We start from the raw sequence: 16401 nt of genomic DNA on the forward strand, positions 1-16401 counted from the left end.
ATACCATAACGTGTTAACCTGGGTGCTAAGGGGTTAAAATGCATATACAAAAGAAATGTATGCAGCAGCAACTGTTAGATAGCAACATGTACCTGGTACCTCTGAGATGACTTTTACATTCCCTAGTTTTATTATGATTTATAAATATAGTGATGCCAAGGGATTGTAGCAAGCCACACAAATCTTAAAGGGAATATTAAGAATAATTAAACTCATAGCAAGCTATGGGAAGTTATGGTATGGGGTACAGGTATGAGATCCCTTATCAGGAAACCCATTATCCAGAAAGATCTGAATTTCTATTTAAAGCAAATAATTTAATTATTTTTCTTTTTCTCTCTGTTATTATAAAGCAGTACCTTGTACTTGATTGTAAACAATATGGCTTGGTGGCAAATCAATCCCAGTGGTTTTTTTTTAGTGTTAAAATAGATTTTCTCCAAATAATGGAGAAACCTCTTATCTGGAAAAATCAAGGTCTTAAATATTCTGCATAATAGATCCCATACCTGTATAAGTTAAACATTATTTTGCAAGGGTCCCCGACCCTTGGAAAACATAGCAGCATCAAAAGATTGGGTCATAACCCAGGGTTCATAAATACACAACCTTTTTCTTTCTCCAAGTACTTGCCTAAAGGAGGTACTAATACTTATTTTCTTGCATTTTAACCCCTCTCTATAGTTTCTATGAAGTAGGTCTAGCCTTGCCTGTGCTGCTCTTGTCTCCAAAGCTTTACTTATCGCCTCCCATTATAACCCTATTGTGTTTTAACTCAGTAACAAGAAAAAAGTAACGCCATGGGATAGAAGCTCATGGAGCATTATCACTCTCCATTTTAGTGCCAACTTTAATATTGTGGATATGCTGTCCTTTTAAAATGTGTCAGAATACATCTTACAGCTATAAAAAGCTCTGAAAGACCCTGCTAATGGTATACAGGATTAAATGAGATTACAAATCAATGTTATGTTAAAATGTCCACAGAGTAGCATCTAGTAATTCACTATTTGTTATGATATGTTACTGAAATGCAGACAAATGGAATGGGTTAATGCTTAACTACTGTATGTTTTTTACACTACCACCACTTTATACTTCACCATCTGTGTGTATGAGATACAGTTTACAGTTAAAAGAATTGCAAGTTCTTGTGTGGCCAATCTTCCTTTAAACTACACCAGAGCAGGGGTGGATGGATAATTCCTGGATGAATATGTCTCCTCTTCACTGCTTAGTCTGGGGGCAATTCTGTTCCATTTGAAAGAATACCATTTTCATATAACTGGTTGAAAGGGCATAGATCAGTTACCAAGATCTGGAACAATATAGATTTTGTCATGGCTTTTCTTCCCCTTCCTCCTCTTACCACTGTTAGGGCTTGCTATACCTTGTTATGCCACCTTAAATGATGGAATTCAGTGTAATTGCTCTCTGCTATTGCAGGTGAGCAGAAACCACAAGTGGTGCAAAGAAAATTTAGCTGAAACGTGTATCATTTGAAGACTTTGTCTGACACCAACAGAGCCTGTTCCCTAGTGAACATAAGGAACCACTGTCCTTTGTACTGAACAGCAAATAAACATGGCTCCTCCTGTCCCTGCTCAGCCAACTTACGTGTCATAGAAACAACTAGGATGATGTACGCACACACCAAGAATGTAGCAACAGTTGTTTTATTGATTAAAAAGCACAACGCTGCCCATATTATCACCAACATTTTTTAAACTTTTTTTTTCTTACTCCAGTCACTTCCAGTTTGAAGCAACATCATTTCCTGTTTAATAGTGGTCAGCAGGCCTTATTCTTTTATATTCTATTCTTACTTCCAGTATTCCTCTAGCTGAAATCTCACAAAATATTTTTAATTCAGGAAAAAATAAGCTCAATATACTTTAGTTCTGTCTGCATTTATGATTAATTTGATTGCGCCGCATCGGTAGATTATATAATACAAGGCAGGGTGTTTCTGAATGAACATAACTCTTACATTGCCTCCGGCCTTATAGTGGGAGTGGCACGGCTTCAGATATGTTGGATCATTTCAGTGTTTTTTATTTCTCTGAGATCTATTTTACCACTTTTATTTATATTTTGTTTTACTCAGCATAAAGTAAATGGTCCATGCTGGTATTGAAAATAGTCCCTGGCTTTTTAAGTACGCAGAGGCCTAAACATCCTCAACAACCCATTTAATAGTGAGTGTCTATGGCATCTTAAAGCAGCCCCTCTGGTATTTGCCAGAATCTACAGATAGCCAGTCTGGGCCTGTGGTATTGTATCTGTGTTTACTGTTCAATAAACAAAGTGTCCCTGAATATCAAGTGTATAGTTATCTTATTTCCCATACAATTAACATTGTAAAAAGTCTTCTCTTCTAAATGTCACTAAAATGGAGGCAAGCTATATACATGTTAAAGAAAAACTTGTTAGTGTAGTGAGGGTTCTGCAGCCACTTTGGGGTGTGCTGGACTGATTCAATACGAGATTGCCATCTGCTGGCTGTTAGTGGTAGGTGCATTTCATGTATAAACAAATCAATCTGAGCACTTCCTACTGCATGGTAAATGTGCTAACCACTAGACATGTGAGGTCCTATTTGTAACCTGGAATGTATTAAACTGCAACCAGAAATAAAACTGAACAAGTATTTACCAGGTATTCAGAGACAAACACTTAAGCCTTATTGCTTTCCATTGGGAAAATGCTAAAGTCTTATGTACCAATAATTCCTAAGCAGTTAACAAAGCAATTTAAGAGGTTAATATAATACATTTAGGGCTCTGGTACACGGGGAGATTAGTCGCCCGCAGCAAAACTCCCTGCTCGCAGGCGACTAATCTCCCCGAGTTGCCTTCCCCCTGCCATCCCACCGGCGAACATGTAAGTCGCTGGCGGGATGGCAGACGCGGCGGGGCGATTTCGGGAAATCGCCGAAAAAGCCTCGCAAGTCTTTTTCGGCGATTTGCGTGAAATCGCGCCGCCGCGTGTACCAGAGCCCTTATGCTATCATAGTTGCAGAGGGAAAGCAAAATTATGGAACAATTGGTACTATTGCTATTTTAGTAAAGAGTCTGGGAGCTTACTGGCCTTAAGGGCTCTGGCACACAAGGAGATTTGTCGCCTGCGTTTTTCCCCCCCATCGCTTTGGCGACAAGTCGCCACAACAATATACACGAAGAGATTTCATTCGAGTTGAGCTCCAGGCGATCTGCTACCCATGGTACACTCAACAGTTACCCCTCCCACATGTTTACTCAAGTTGCTCAGAAAAGGGTCTGTGTGCGATTTGAAACAGCAGGCGCCTTGAAGTAGCCTCGTATGTTTTGACGCTGGCGATCTCCATTGGTTTAGCATTGGCGTCTTGTCGTTCGTCTTGTCGCCAAATCGCTCTTTTAAAAATCGCCGGCGACAAATCTCCTCGAGTGCCAGAGCCCTTAATGATCCCTTCACAATTGATATGCATCTAGAGGTCAATGAGGAGGAGCAGGGTGGAGAATGACATTGGCCAAGGACTTAATTGGGGAACGGATGCAGTCTGTAGCAAACAAGTCTGCACAGACCATATGTAATCTAACACAAGAGTCATGTGATCAGGAGAGCATAATATGGCCACCACTCGCTGAGCAGCTGGGCAGACAAGCTGATCTTGCCATGTATGGCCAACTTTACATGCGTAAACTATTTAGAAGATTTTTAGTGAGATAACTTTTTCTTACCAGATGCAATCCCTGCTTTTTCTAGGCCTAAATCATTAGATGGTTACACAACACATATTGCTTACAAAGAAAATAAAGCATTATCTAAACAGTATAATCTCTTTGGTTTGTGTCTACAATTGTGTCCATGTAAATCAATGTTTGCCTTTTTATATACCGTATATACTCGAGTATAAGCCAAGTTTTTCAGCACAAATAATGTGCTGAAAAAGTAACCCTCGGATTATACTCGAGTATATACGGTATGGACTCTCGCAGCTGCAATGCGCTCCTTGCGAGCAATCCCCCCCCCCGTGGACGACCTTACGTTCTTACGTTGGTGGAGGCGTGCAGCATCACAGCGTTAATGTGTGCCCCATGGGCCTTTGTCATTGAATGTGTGCCATTGTGGGGCGCTGCGGCGCAAAGCACTTCCCATCGGCTCTGAACTTTGCAGTACCAAAAGCGCGCGTAGGTCCCTTAATGGTGCAGCGCGCATTGCGCAATGATGCCATTAAGGGACCTACGCGTGCTTTGTAGGGTCCAGTTGCACATGCCCCAGTCCTACAGCGCATGCACGCGCGCTGCACCATTAAGGGACTCACGCGCTCTTTTAGTGCTGCTAAGTTCAGAACCGATGGGAAGTGCATCAAGCCGCGGCGCCCCACAATGGCACACATTCACTGACAAAGGCACATGGGGCACACATTCACTAAAAAGGGCACATGGGGCGCACATTCACTAAAAAGGGCAGACTAAAGATGTATTGTTGGGGAAATGGGAACAACTCTAGATATGATATGTAATGAAGGTAAAGTGGTTGCTTTCTTTCTAATCTACCAAAGACATGCTAATGTAACGTTGCAAGCATTGTTTTATTTTTTGAGTATGCAAACTGCTACCATCCTCAATTCCTTAAGGGCAGATCTTTAGAAATAAAAAAGCTCCAATGATGCACTGTGCCTACTTAGGATTTGTAAGTAATTATTTTTGGTAATGGAGATTCACTAATGATGGGAGCGCACACACTGCACAGAACCAATGGGACGAGCACAAAGCACACAGCAGGATGGCAAGTACTTGATAATTAGTATGGCAGCTTCCTTAGCCTTCCCAAACTTGCTTTAGTCTATTATTTATTTATCTGTTATTTGATTATTGAAACTTAGCAGTAGCGGCTGCATTTCCCACCCTAGGCTTATACTCGAGTCAATAAGTTTTTCCAGTTTTCTTAGGTAACATTATGTACCTCGGGTTATATTCAGATCGGCTTATTCTCGAGTATATACGGTACTCCCACTCCTCTATAGAGAGACAGCAACATCCCAACTCTTTAAAAAGACCTGAAATATATTCAGAGCGGTGAAAGCAAATGGTAAGTTTGGTAAACCAAATATATAGGAAAAAAATACCCAGGCTCAAATTGGCAGATAGGGCTTCTAACTGTATGGTAAGGGTTAGTTAGTGCTAGTGCAACCAAGTGTAGGTCAGGACAATTAAAAAAGATATGATTCAGTTTAATGACTTTGTGTATTGGAAATATGTTATCCAAAGTTGCAGGAAACTGACAGCCCTTACACTAGCAGTTATTTTCCTCCAAATTAAAATTGCCTATCTTGCCTCTGTCTAAACAGTATTACTGGTTGAACCCTATATATGAACACCAGGCTGCCGGTTTGTAACCAAATCACAATAAACCCCAACTCTCGCTGTCAGGGATCATATCATGCCAATCCCCAACATTGCAGGCTAAGCCTTAGTATACCCTAACCAGGCCCTAGCTAAACCACCAATATGCATCCAATCCATAGCGATCTATCAGTAATCAACACCCTTTTTCAAGTCTTCAATAAGAGTTATCTGGCATAAATACTGACAGCTGAGAGCAATGCCTTGGCACAAAGAATGAAAGTATTCATATAATTTCTCTAGAACAGTGCTGTCCAACTTCTGTTGTACCGAGGGCCGGAATTTTTCCAACCTACGTGGTGGAGGGCCGATAATGGAAGCCAGTTTTTGACCACTCCCCTTTTTGAAACCGCACCCACTTGAAACCACACCCATGTTATCACATGACCATACCCATATTAATGGTTGTAGTACAGCAAAAACCTGCCATACTCTGCCTGTGTGTGCCATACTCTGCCTTCCCTATGCTGCCTCTGTGTGCCATACTCTGCCTGTGTGTGCCATACTCTGCCTTCCCTACCCTGCCTGTGTGCCATACTTGGCTGGTTTGTGCCATACTTGACCTATGTGTGCCATACTCTGCCTGCCCTACCCTGCCTGTGTGTGCCAAACTCTGCCTTCCTTACCCTGCCTGCGTGTGCCATACTTTCACTGTGTTTGCCATTCTTGGTTGGTTTGTGCCATACTCTGCCTGTGTGTGCCATACTCTGCCTTCCCTACCCTGCTTGTGTGTGCCATACTCTGCTTGCCCTATGATGCCTGTGTGTATGGCACATACAGTGACACAATGCTGGCACTGCTCCTACAGTCTGCACAATAACTATATATTAAAAAACTTTTTAATTGCAGTACCACCTCATTATATATTCTTTTTGTAGTGTGCAGGGATTATTTGTGGGTTTCTACTGCTCCTGAGGTGTGAACAGGGGAACAATGTGGGTGATTACAGCCTGAGCCTGAGGTGTGAACACTGCAGGGGGTGAACAATGCAGAGATTAAAAGGTGTGAACAACACAGGGGATTACATATTTAAACAATACAGAGGGATTACAGCCTGAATCTGAGGTGAGAACCATGCAGGGGGGCAGTTAATCACAGTAATGATACCATTTAAAGTTTACACAAAGGTAAGCCATCAAAGCAGCCAGGCAGGTGGGGGGCCACACAGAGGGGGGTCGCGGGCCGCATGCGGCCCGCGGGCCGCCAGTTGGACAGCACTGCTCTAGAAGATCTATCAAATTTTATTCTAAGGTGCTAAAACAGTAGTACCCAAACTGTAGGTCTCTCCTAGGAACTCACTTTGAAGGTCAGGTAGGGCAAGATTTTATGCCCCTGGTATTGATACAAAATTTGATGAATGGTTGGTGCAATAAAGTTTTCATATATCTATAACCTTGTTATAATCTACTTAACAAATCCTGTAAGCTAAAGATGGGGGCTTGAACCAATAAAAGGTCAAAATATACTCTTAAAACCTAATGTTATTTGTTCTTTATTATAATAACCCCTAACTAAATGCACCTCTTGTTTATTTATCTTGAACTGCCAATTAATTGTCTAAAATCTCCCAAGTGCTGTAACATGATGGGTGTGATACTCAAGTAGCTCTCGCCTGTCCAGTCAGGAGGTAAATTATCTCCAAGGCATGAGTCAAAATCAGTAGCTCCTTATCTCCACTGCCTGCACTGCCCATAACAAAATTCCACAGACTGGAAGCAAGACCTAGGTGAATGAGAAATATATTTCTTGAGATGTCTGAGAACAAGGTCCCTTTGTGTTATTTCAAATGATATATGTTGCCCCTTGGGTTAAACATTATTAGACATATGCAAGACTTTTATCATCACAGACTCCTGTCTAGAGGGGCAGTCACTAAGGTGAAGCCAAAGACATTCAGTCAGACTGCCCACTTCACACCATTATAAGCATGGCATGCTTTCTTGTACTTTTAGGTACAGAGCTGTAAGGTGGACAGGAAATTTCCTGAACACCCTGTTCATAAGAAGGGTTATATTTGGTAAAAATAAATCTAAAGCAACTGGATTTGTTATGTAACAAGTCCAGTAGCTTTTGATTTATTTATACTAGATAAACCATGACCTATAAAGTATGGTCTACGACAGAGCAAGGCGCACTGCACCACTTTGTTATCCCACTAGTAATCAATAGTAATAAAGCAGCAGGTAACATTTACTTGTCAGCTGTTTGCAAACACAAACAGGTTGGTTGGTATTGTTTACTAGACCCTACTAAACACTGCCCTTTTTACTACATTGCCCTGCAGGATTTAAATGTATTTAGCCTTTCATACCAGGTTAGATATTTATAATAGGTCCCCGCCCCATTCTCCTAAGACCAGTGCTGTCCTGCTGCAAGCCCTGCAACTGAATGAGGCACAAAGCTGCTTCAGAAATGTTTGTGAATGTTGCTTGTTTCAAAGCAATCAAAGTTGGGATCACACAGATGCCGCTAGGTGGTAATCGCTTCAAATTCCATGTGACTACACAGATATATATAATTCCCTATTGTGTGGCTGCACTCACCTCCCCAGTGAGCAGGTAGATGATCCCCAAGGCATGCTGCACAATTCTCTGTCAGTGGCTCCTCGACCATCATGAGTCAGGCAGATGCTACAACACAAGGAAATTTGAGGAGTTACAATTAGAGGTGTTCTTTTTAAACAAAATTGTCAATGAACATGATTGGGTGTATAAGGTGCGTGCCTAAGGCCGCCAGCAGCCTTCATTAATAAGGAACCCACTTTCATTCTCATCTTTCAGACATTTATACTACTGGTTGGTTGCTATGGTAAGTGTGAGCCTAACATCCAGCTCTGCAGAACAGAACATCAAAGAGATAAGTAACCGAAAGTAGTAATGAGGAAATCCGTCCTGTTTCGCTTTACAGAAAAATTGGCAAAACTGCTAAAACATTTGCAGGACGGCAAAAAATTGGCGAAATGCAGCTTCCATGTGACTTTTTGACATTTTAGATGCAACTGACTTCTCACTCAAATACATTAAAGTCAATAATAATTACAGTTTTGCTAAAAAAGTTGAAATTGCCCTTTAAGCTGCAAGTCTCAGTTCCCCATAGAGACCTATTTAGCTTATTAGTTACAATTGTATCTAAGTGCAGGTGTAGCTTGTTAACTTTTCTCGGCTCTTTGCCAACAGCTACTTATTTAATTAAGTTTCAGAAACTTTGCATCTTTTTAAGTGTTCAGTGCAGAAGATCAAAGAGAAATGAGGGACTTTTCAGAAAGAATCTGGGGCTGAGTGTTAAAATCGGGAATGTTGCACGTAAATTGGGCCAGTTGGGAGGTATGGCTATATGTACAAAGAGCTAGCACACAGCTATGGCAGCATAGGTATTTCTATGTACTAAGCACAGCACTGCGGGGGACTAAGCATCAATGCAACATATTGGTTATACTTTTCAGCTAAGTCTTTCTTTGATAAAACATTAAGGTAAGAGCAGTTGTAAAGCTGTCTATGTTAGAATATGATCAGCTTAATCAACAGGTGGCCAAATTAGCCAAATATATGTTTATTAAAGATGTTGCCAAATAATCAGATATTTTACATGTGCCCATAACTTTATTAGCTCCATGCAGTTATTAGGGCACAGACCTATAATTCTCTGGTGCTCCTGAGCTTCTCTATCACACTGACAAAAGGTAAGGGGGATTGGATCCAAGGGTTTCCCCACTGCACTGATATCTATGGGGCTTGCAATAGATCCAAGTGCCCCCCTTAGTGGTCACAGCTGCGTAGGCAATTTGCGTAACTTTCCTGACAGGGCTGGGCCCAGCATAGAAGAACCCCCTCTCCCCACCTGATAGTGGCCCTGCCCACAGATATGGAACATCTGCCTTAGAGGGATCATTGACTAAAAGTCTATTGTACAGCGCAGCAGAATGCATGCTCCTAACTGCATCGGTTTTAGGAAATCGTAACATATATATCAAGGTAGTATAAATTTATATTGTTTTAATATGTATCAATGTAATTATGAAATAGCAACGGATGGTGTAGATTTGATACATATAGTCCTCTATACCCAGTAGCGCATCATCGCTCACTTGGTATGATTTTATGAACACAGATCAGCAAACGGTAAGCCAAACTGCAGGCCCAGATTTGAGGAAAGGCCACAAAGGCCCAGAGCAGGCAGCGCCGGAGAGGTAGCCGATACCACCCCACCTTTACATTCGTATTTCATAGGAAAGATTCAGTGGCAGTGGAAAGGTTTTTTTCACCAATGCCATAAAGGCATCCAAGGGCTGCCCCCATAAAGCTGCTGCCCTAGGCACAGGCCCTCGAGAGCCTATATAGTAAAAATGGTGCTGTTTACAGTATCAGCACACATGCAATGCCCCTTCATACTGTAACATACTGTAGTACAGTGCAAATACACCTTATGCATATATAGATAACTTATACAGTTATTGTAACACTGTGTCCCACTTTGCGTGTAAAATTCCATATATAAAGACATCTTAGTGGGTAGCTCCATACTGCAAATGCCATAGTTACACTGGAATTTACACCAATATTTCACAGGTAAAAAGACTTTCAGGAATTCCATTGCATTGGAGGGAACAAAAAGCTGCAAAAAGTGCATTTATGAGTATTGCATGAGCTGCGCAATAAGTTTCTATGCAGTTTTTCATGACGCTTTTATGTCAGCGATTCCTTGTTTCATAGTTTTACACACTGAGAATTATATTTCTGTGCAGCATTTACATCTCTTTATGTGGCCCTGAGTGCTCAAAAAATGGCGCTGGAGCATTTTCCTATACTCGTCCCATGTAACTACGTCCCTGCGGCGTTTCCCATTTCAGTCAATGGAAAGAATCAGGCACAGGCAAGGGCTTTTTGATGGTAACATGTTTGTGAGGAATGTTTTTATATTTCTGCCTTATTGTGTATAACATCTCACTGTAGCCCCATTTCATAACCTTGTGTCCCCAAATGTTAGACTACAAGTACTTCAGTATTCTTTAATCAAGAGCAAAGCATGCTGGAATTGTAGTTCAACCACATCTAGGGACCCTATAAGTTAAGAAACACATAACCCCCACATCTGTACTTGACGTTCTATTGGCAATATAGAAGGTGCCGCTCATGTTTGTACATTTCACTATGATTTCAACTGGTGAGATTTCGAAGTTTGGCATGTATTGCAATCATATACTTCTGTATCACAATGGGTTTCAACTGTCAATCAAGTTTAACTGACACTCAATGACAGTTGGACCATTTGACAGTTGGACCATTAGACAGTTGGCTAGAGAGAGGGGAGCAGCTAGTGACAGTCTAGAGAGAGCAGAGAATTAAAAAGTGACTAGAGGAGAGTTTGGTGAGTATTGGAGAATAATTAAAGAGTTTAAGATCTAAAAGAGAAGAGTCGGAGGACTACAGGAGGGCAGAAAAGCTAAAATGCGCCCTAAGTGCTTTAGAAAGGAGGATAGAGGGTCAGAGCTCTGGAAGAAAATGAAAAGGAGTCGTGAGGAGGATGATGAAAAATCTAAATCAGAGCAGCAGAACATCAGCAAAAAAGCTAAAAAGGAGAATATTGAGGAGAATAAAAAGATCGGAGAAGAGAGTAAGGAGGAGAGAAAAGACCAGGTAGAAAAGAGGGAAATTCGGAAGAAAAGATCAAGGAGCCCAGATAACAGCGCAGGTAATGAGAATTAAACTGACACAAGCGCCTTTAGCCCATTTCCCATTTACTCTCCCATTTATTTATTCATATTGCAACTAAGTGCATTGTAATATTATTAACTGGCTTTAATGTGCTGAGACACTAGGGCTTTTTGCCCATAGCAGCCAATCAGTCATCAGTTTTGTTCAGTCTACTGCTAATTAAAAATGAAAGCAAAGATCTGATTTAATGTTATGAGGAGCTACATTTGCCAAAGCAACCAATCAGCATCATTAACTATCAACCATCAGAACATGAAAGCAAAGATCTGATTGGTTTAATCTGCCCTTGCTGTTGATACCTTAGCAACAGTCAATTATCTGCATACATACTTTTTAATTTTCAGTGCCCAGTTTTTGTTGGACTACAAAACCCAGAATGCTTTAACCAATGGTTATCTGTTGAAGAATGCTGGGAGTTGTAGTTCAGTAACACCTGGATGCAGACTCTAGTGCAGATGTCAGTTGGGATACACCATTTGCCTCTGAATAAAGGGGGAGCTGAGATATGAGGCAATTGAGAGACTTCTGACAGGGGGAAACAGATGCTGATCAGTAATATCTGTGCAGGGAATAAGGATGTGCAGAGGGAATGTGGGTCAATTGGCTTATTGCCTGCTCTAGATCTCTCTGCTATTGGATAAAGGGAGGCCATTATTTCCAGCTCTGGAAAGGGATGGGTCTCTATAGCAATGATGAGGGATACACTGGCTGAAGAGATTATACTGGCACATCATATCAATGTTTGCTCTCCCATTGTAGCTTTTCAGCTATTCATATTGCCTGGTACAGTATTGACATCCACTTTGTAGGTGGTGGGAGGGTCTTATTTTCCTCTAAAACTCATGACAAAATGCTAACTACCAATATAATTTTATAGAGAATACATTCAATAAAACACTAGTGCTTACCAGCGAATATTCCCCATTATTTGCAGTATGAGTTGTTAATGTGATTTCTTCCCAACAGGAGAAGGAAGCAGCAGCAGCAGCAGAAAGAGACCCTGTGTCCCAGCCACAAGCTGTGCCCCACTCAACATCAACTGCTTCAGGTTCCACACTGAGCTGGGAAATGGTACCTTTGGCAAGGCAAGTAATGGGTTTCCTTAGCAGGACTCCTAGGGCCCTTGTTTCTAAGTAGGGACCATAGAGCTAGATGGCAGCTTCAGGTTGTGGCCCTTGGGTTCATATAGAGAAATATTATTATTTATATTATTTCTCTAATATTCTGATATTGCCCTTAAAAAGGATAAAAGCCTTAGTGAGATATGAACAAACATGCTTTTATATTTGCTGTCTAAAGGGCAATGCTATCGGCAGCCAGAGGAAGTGATGACTAAATTTACCCCATATACCATATCTATTAGAACTATGATTATTTAAGAGTGGGAAATATTACATTTTGTTTTTAGATTTAGAATGTACTTCCCCTTTAATTCTTTTTTTTTTTTTTTAGGAAACTTATTACATCTATATCAGAGAAGTCTAATCCATTATTTCCTATATGTTTTATAAAATTGATAAATGGAAACAGAAGTATTAATTAAATTTTAATACATTCGGTTTTTTTTATAACGTAGAATAAATTCATATAGATCTGTTCTACTACAAGGCTATTGGCTATCTCAGGAAATGAGTAACTGTGTCCCATCAAGAGACCCTGTAACATTTACTCTCCCCTTTGCCTTTCTCAGGTCTGGTTGGCTTCTTGGACCAGCAGGAACCAGCGCGTAGCAATTAAGGTCATACCAAAGACCTCGCAGGTTGAGACGGAAGCCCGAGTGCTACGCATTACTAAAGGCAGCCATTTCCTTTGTCACACCTATGGGGCCTTTCAATCACAGGTAACAGATTATAGCCCACATTTAACAAATGTAGGCCCAACTGCAGGAATGCTAAGGGCTGCTAAATTGTAGCCCCAGTGTGTTCCTATGCCTTTTAGTGCTACTGCACTACTCATTCTAGGCACTCAAAAATAGCACAAATCTAGTTGGGCGCTACCCTATATTGTGTTGTTCATTGACTTTCTACAAATTCATGTGTTTCACTCTCCTTGTTTGCTTCCCTGACCAGAACCATGCCTATATTATCCTGGAGTACATCAGAGGGGGCACTCTTATGGCTGGGATGAGGAAAGCAGGGCACCTGGAGGAAGACGCCATTGCGTAAGTAATATATCACCTGTAAAGGAGAATAGGGAGTAAGAAGAGAGAGAATTTGCATTCTAGCACTTTGAAAAGAAGAGATCTGGGAGAAAATCACCAGTTTTATTAAGTAACCTATTCTGTAGCCTGTAGTCTTTATTTAATAACGGAACTCTTTTGTAACTTTATTCTTAAAACAGGGGGTACAAAACATCCCATAGAGGTCAGAATGCACTGCTTTTTATTTATAGCTTTCTTATGCTTCAAGTTACTACTCAAACCTACGGGAGGACTTTTTAAGATGCAGGCACATTATAGGAACATTGCAAGATATGTAATATCTTACTGGATTTATTGTGAGGATTATGTAAAAGAGTATATTAGAAGCACTGTGGGCTCTGGGGGAACTTTGTTGGAACTAAGCCATTTCCCTTGTGTCCCTGTCAATTTAAAAAAATTCAAGCTTGAATTCTGCCCTGTACAATATCATGCACTTATATTTAGGCCTCCTGCACTATGGACTACTTTCTAGGTCTATGTGATGCACAGTAAGGGGCACTGCAGGCTGCCGGGCACTATATGGCTTGCATATGATTTTTGATAGAGAGATAATAAATTGTATTAAGTAAATTGGAAGGCGATTCCTGCCCAGTAGAGCTCACAGGGGAAACTGTGTGTTATTTTTAGCAAAGAAAGCTGGGCTGGATGTTTAGTAGAGGAGAAGCTGGCTCTGAACTTGCTTTGGGCCCCACAGACTTCTATTTATGCCTCTTGTGATTCTGCATGCTTAAAAGAGAGCAATAATGAATAGTATTATATATATAGTCAATGAATTAATGTTTATTGTTTTTTCCCTTTAATAAGTTTTTACTCAGCAGAGATGATTTGTGGCCTTCAGTTCCTTCATTCCAAGGGGATCATCCATCGGTTAGTAAAATGTTCTCATCTCTGATTTTCCTCTAGTGTTTTCATAATTTATTTCCTCACTTGCTCAAAGCAAATCTCTGTTCTTTATGCAATTGTGCTCTTTATCATCCCATTTTCTTTATGTTCACATCTACCTTTAATTTCCCTACTAACTTCTCAACCTGTATCTAATCTTATTCTCCCAGCGACCTGAAACCAGCTAATATAATGCTAGACCAAGAAAGTCACATAAAAATAGTTGACTTTGGTCTAGCAAAGGAAAACATCTCCGGGAACGACACCACCACACGCAAGGCTGGAACACCTCGCTATATGGCACCGGAGGTAAGAAGCCCAATTCTGTGCAGCACAGTAACAGTAATGGGCAGATAGGGCTGTGCCTATAAACTACATGCTGTTGGGGCAGAGTCATACTCACACACACTGTGATTCTATTGGGTTGATTCTTATAACTCTGCATTTCATGAAAATATTTCCTTGTTCAATGATCTCTTCCTCCTCTTTAAGGTGATTGAAGAAAAGGAGTATAATGCAGCAGCTGATTGGTGGTCATTGGGTATCATCATCTACCAAATGGCCACCTACACATTCCCATTTACCAGCCCAATGGGGAAACAACTATCTCCACTCACGGATGAGCCCTTTTATCCCAGCTGGCTCAGTGATGAACTGGTGGACCTCCTGCAAGCGGTGAGTATAAGCAAATTATACTGTAGAATAATGTAAAGAATGCAAAAGGTCTTCTTTTGCATTCTCAGATAAATGTATTCCTACATTTCATAATGTAAACCTAGGTGGGTGGGATCAATGTAGGGCTACAGAAAATTGGCATGAGGCCTCAGTGGAACTAGTATAAATGCCATGTCTGTGCACTTTAGCTGTATATCCAGTAGCCATAATACTGTATTTGTAGCCCAAAGGAAAATAAGGCTGGCAGAGGGCAGTAAATGGGTCAATTTTATATTTCCTATAGTGCCTACTCTGACACACCCTGCTGAATATTATCACTGTCATGTGCACTGCAGGCCCCCAGAATGAGACCTGTGGGTTTTCATGATCAGAGTTTTTTGTATGTGTTTAGATTTACCTACATCTGTATAAAGTGATATATTTTATTACTTAAGCTATTGGAGAAAGACCATCATCTTCGTCTTGGCAAAAACGGGAAGATCAGGGAGCACCCTTTCTTTCGTTGTATTGACTGGGTGAAACTGGAAAATCGCCAACTAACACCACCTTTCCAGCTAGCAGTGGTGAGTATGTGACTGAACCAAGCAATGGGAAACTGTTGCTCTATTGGTAGTTCAAGGAACACCGGAGCTAGAATGGGTTTTTCCCCAATCAATACCATAAACTCATGTAAGAAAAGAGATTTCAGGGGACAGATTTAATAATTTCTAGAAATTGGGAGGGAAATTTTTGTAGAAAATAATGTAAAAAATATAATTAACATTTTCTTATTGTAGCGATCAGTTAAGAACTTCAGGGACTCTGAAGGAGAGTCACCATTTTTTTCAAGAAAGATATTCTTGAACAAAAGAAACAGAGTCCTAGAGGAGTTCTCCTTCCTGGATCCCGACTTGCAGGAGTGACACCAAGGCCAATAACTATGGTCATGTCCACCAGTTCTGAACACCGTGTACAGCTGCTGCATGGAAGCCACATCATCATCTGCTGAAACTGCCCAGGAGTAACATCTAAATCTTTCCTGTTGACTTCCAATGGGGCAACATGTGAGGAGGAGAGGAAAGTATAAATAGAAATTTAGGTTAGGCTATTACATATGTTTAACCCTTTAAGTGTTTTTACAACCGCTGCGCTTGTTTTTAAAGTATTTTTGTGTGTTTTTTAGCAGTTGCATAATTAATTTCTGTTTTTTCTTATTGCCTATAACTTATAACTTATAACTTTTTTATTGGTATTGGGTGCTGAGTTTGCAGTGACGTTGGTGGATCCAGGGCTCTGGCCACTGATTTCATTGCAATAATTGTTCATATGTTGGTTTAGTAGTTTTTATTGGATTTTACTGATTTTATTGTGTTTTATCTTTTCATTGCTCTTTATTGTGTATTTAGTGCCCCAAAAAGTTTCCTTTTGCAGTGAAACTGGTGGATCCAGGGCTCTGGCCACTGATTTCATTGCAATAATTGTTTTTCTGTTGGTTTAGTAGATTTTATTGGATTTTACTGATTTGATGGTGTTTTATCTTTCCATTGTTATTTATTGTGTGTTTAGT

The 16401-nt window shown here is 40.6% G+C and overlaps 1 protein-coding gene and 1 pseudogene across 2 annotated transcripts; one reads left to right on the forward strand and one right to left on the reverse strand.

Annotated features, from left to right (window-relative positions):
• Positions 1-12536, reverse strand: part of LOC100494493 — a 55836-nt pseudogene extending 43300 nt beyond the window's left edge.
• Positions 12537-12563: 27 nt separating this feature from the next.
• Positions 12564-16169, forward strand: LOC116406873 (protein kinase C delta type-like). Of its 2 annotated transcripts, XM_031891874.1 has the most exons (7): positions 12564-12938; positions 13168-13259; positions 14103-14165; positions 14351-14489; positions 14673-14855; positions 15290-15418; positions 15632-16169. In XM_031891874.1, the coding sequence occupies exons 2-7, from the start codon at positions 13213-13215 to the stop codon at positions 15755-15757; spliced, it is 687 nt and encodes a 228-aa protein (XP_031747734.1). In that variant the 5' UTR covers positions 12564-12938; positions 13168-13212; the 3' UTR covers positions 15758-16169. The 2 variants fall into 2 exon arrangements, with proteins under 2 accessions (XP_031747734.1, XP_031747733.1); XM_031891873.1 differs by lacking the exon at positions 12564-12938 and having other exon boundaries at positions 12965-13259.
• Positions 16170-16401: the final 232 nt, after the last annotated feature.

The sequence above is a fragment of the Xenopus tropicalis genome, chromosome 8 (genome assembly GCF_000004195.4).
Source record: "Xenopus tropicalis strain Nigerian chromosome 8, UCB_Xtro_10.0, whole genome shotgun sequence".
NCBI lineage: Eukaryota > Metazoa > Chordata > Amphibia > Anura > Pipidae > Xenopus > Xenopus tropicalis.